Source organism: Quercus lobata, chromosome 1 (assembly GCF_001633185.2).
Source record: "Quercus lobata isolate SW786 chromosome 1, ValleyOak3.0 Primary Assembly, whole genome shotgun sequence".
Lineage (NCBI taxonomy): Eukaryota > Viridiplantae > Streptophyta > Magnoliopsida > Fagales > Fagaceae > Quercus > Quercus lobata.
In genome coordinates, this window is record NC_044904.1 from 37421346 (window position 1) to 37424976 (window position 3631).

The 3631-nt window shown below is 35.1% G+C and overlaps 1 protein-coding gene across 1 annotated transcript; it reads right to left on the reverse strand.

The window, feature by feature from the left end:
• Positions 1-956: 956 nt before the first annotated feature.
• On the reverse strand, positions 957-1685 carry LOC115952739. The gene has a single exon (XM_031070006.1). It carries the CDS (start codon positions 1407-1409, stop codon positions 1134-1136), a length of 276 nt encoding a protein of 91 aa, XP_030925866.1. The 5' UTR covers positions 1410-1685; the 3' UTR covers positions 957-1133.
• Between the last annotated feature and the right edge of the window lie 1946 nt (positions 1686-3631).

Here is a 3631-nt window from a genome sequence, read left to right on the forward strand (position 1 = left end):
TGTTCTGATTTCTGAAAGGAGGACACTGGCTCAACTATTAAAAGGTGAAGCAATTTTAATTGGGTACTGCAATCAGAAGAAGCAGTGGCCATCTCAAATGGTTTTCAGAGAAGGTGTTATGGACTTTCTGTGATTGAGCTATCAGGAAACCTGATACTTAAATAGTTTTGCTCATACTTTCAACTTAAAACAGTAAAACCTAAACACTCATAAGTCAAGAATGTTTCTTCACATCACATGATGGGATTGGGGGGAAAACAAAACGAACAAATGACTTCAGGCCGTTCTTAGAGGTCCACATCCTCTCTCTCTCTCTCGTACACACATTTTATGCAAAGGTTTTGTGAAAGAAATTATTGTTGCTGGCAAAGTTCTTGACTGTTACAATTACCCTGTAGCCTAATAGTGATATGCTCACATGAGGCTATGGCTTAATATGCTATTTATATGGTGTTAAACATGTTTTTCACAGTTTCCTTCTACTCCCAATTATGTATAATATTTATCTAGGCAGTAGCCCTTCCATTCAGAAAGTGTCTTGCTTAAATACATTTTTTTTTTTTCAAAAAAGTTTGTTGCTATCTTTATTCTTGAGAGTCGTTCCATTTTATCAGCTATCCCCGAAGGGTCCATGGCAAAAATCATGACTCATGGAAAATGCTACATTCACTGTTAATCCGTGTCCCAGATTGCTTTTCTTTTCGCTATTGGCACAATTATACACATACACAACACTCATCACTCTCTCTCTCGGATGCATAATTACTAATTAGACTATGAGAGCTTATCAGTGACATGTGCAGTATACTGGTCTATTTAATAGCTCTGGCACCCCATTAAAAAAAAAAAAAAAAAAAAAAAAAAAAATGCTCTGGCACCATCACCTTATCAGTCTAATTTCCCATTTTCATGCATTCTCACCATCAATAAAAAAAATAAAAAATCTTAGCAACATATAAGATGCTAGTTGCTAGCTGACCCAAAATGAATTAATAATAATCCTTAAGAAACAGAACACTAAGAAGTAAACATGAATTAAGCATTCCATAATCACTAAAGATTGAAAGCAAAACAGACATGAACATGGCATACGTGAAATGCCAGAAAATGATGAATGACCCCAAAAGAGGGCATCAATTCTTGGCAAAAAGGCCTCCAAAGCCACCACCCTTCTTCTTCTGAGGGACAGCCACTGAGTTCTTGCGCCCATTGCTGGTGGTGCCACCATTCTTCTCCTCCACCTTCTTGAGGATTGGATCAGTCTCAAGAAGCTGGTCCTCCTTCTGTAACCCTCCAATAATCCAGTCAAGAAGCCCTTTCTCCTCTTTGCTTCCACCAGCACCCTTTGCTGCTGTTGCGGCAAACACTCTTCCAGCTGCTGGAGCAAATGCCATTGTTAGAGAAGCCATCTTAACTAGCTTTCTTTGTTTATTTTCTCTTCAGAATCCGAGCTTGGAATTGTTGAAATGAATAGAGGAGTGAAGGCAAAGTGGTTAGGATGTTAATATTATATTATATCCTTCTCTTAGCTCCTCTCAAATGAATATGAGCCGTTAGATGGGTTTCAAATGGTAATTGAGAATTGAATGGAAGTGTTTGAAGCACGAGTTCTCCACAAGTGGCTTATCCTCTCATGGTTTCGATTTTTTTTTTGGTACTAATTTTACGAGGAGGAAAATTTTGTAAAGCTGAGGAGTGAGGGTCTCATCCTTTAGTCAGCACATATGGTTATGTATTCAAAACGTGGCATCATTATGACCAATGCTCTCGGCCTCTCATGAAGACACTCGTGGGCTAATCCTGGATTAGTTCACCTCGACATAACTGGGCCTGAGCCCATAAAAACGTGTGACCCTTAACAAAATCTTTAAAATATGCTGTCACAAATCCAAAACAAAAACAAAAACCAAGCCCAAAAAGTTCTCTTCAACGTTTTTCTTATTTTATTTTATTTTTCTTCTTTTCTCCCCTTATATCTTTCCCTTCCCTTTAGAGTACTTTAAAATAATAATAATAATAATAATAATACACTGAAATAATTTTATAAATCGTCATGTAACAAGTTGGAAGAGATTCTTCCAAACTAGTTTAAAAGAAAGTTTTGTCTTTATATATTATCTCTTGCCTTATCTTCTTCTCTTTCTAATCGAGCACATCTTCCCCCCTTTGCTTTTCTTTATTCTCTCTTTATTTTCTTTCTTAAAATCATCAAGCTCTAATATCTCTTTCTTCTCTTTTCTCTCCATAATTCTTCTTCAATTAGTTCCATGAACTCTTTAGCCCTCTTAATTTCTCTTGTTTTCCACATCCTCTCATTCTCAGATACTATTAAGAACGTAGAAATCCGGTAGTTCCTTAGGGAGATGGGTAAGAAGTGAATGGAAATGGATGATAACTGTATTCGAATTCATGACTTAATTTGAGATAGTCAACACCATAGAGAAATATTAAGATAGAAAAGAAATGTATCAATGAAGGAATTCGTTTATTCTTCAAGATATTCCAAATGATGGATACATGCAACTATTTTACAACTCAAGCTCTCTCATATTAGCCACACATAGCTTAATCCTATTGACTTACTAATTAAGCATGTACTCTCACCAATGAGCCCATGTGATGAATGAACTACATGTGCTTAAAGCTCTAACTAGCTCTATCTAAATCCTATCTCTTGTAATCCACTTGTAACTAACCTAACTAACTAATGGCAAGGAAAACAATAGAATTACAATAATTATACTATGGAATTACACTACTACTAATACAACGAGGGGTTCCTAATAGATGCTTTTTATGAGAAAGCAAATTACAATATATACTAAATTGTAACTTGCACTCTTAAAGTTTGGTGTTAATTTTTTTAGGGAATTTAGACCCTGATTAGTTTTAATTAATTACTTAAGTTGATTAATTAAGTCGATTATGTAAAGCTCTAGGTCAAATAGTGATGGGCACAACCCCGCCAAAAATAAATGTTAAAAATAAATTTTGACATAAGCCATATGGTTATGATGGAGAAACTTTAACGGGAAAAACCTCAACGGGTGATTTGAAGCTTACCATAAACTCAAAGAATCACTATGTAGAATGAAAGTTACAGTAATACAAATGTACATGATCTTAGTATTGTTACCTACAATAGAATTTACTAACATTACCTAACGCAACTCCAACCCAGTTGGACTCCCTGTGAATCACTTTGGTGCACAAATACCAAATTCGTGAGTCATGGCTGAATTCACAACAACAACTCTTGATTGCAATAGATGATGGTGCAAATGTCTTCATAGGAACAAAACCATTGGTACACAATAGTTGCAACAACTTCTCTAACTTCCACAATGTCCTATCTATGATTATAACAACTTAATGAGGCTTAATATATGTCATAGAATCTTAGTGCACAGATTACTAGGTCATTAAGTCATCATGCTTTGTTGAATTACAAGTAAAAATCAAATTTCAATCTACCAACTAGAGTCGAGGTTTAAATGAACCTTGATTGATCAAGATGCAGCCGAGGCAGCAGAACTTCCTCTTTTTTGAACAATTTATTTAGCTTTTTATTATTTATTTTTTGTTTTAAACATAGATTTTCAACACTATATAGATACTAAAAACTTTACAA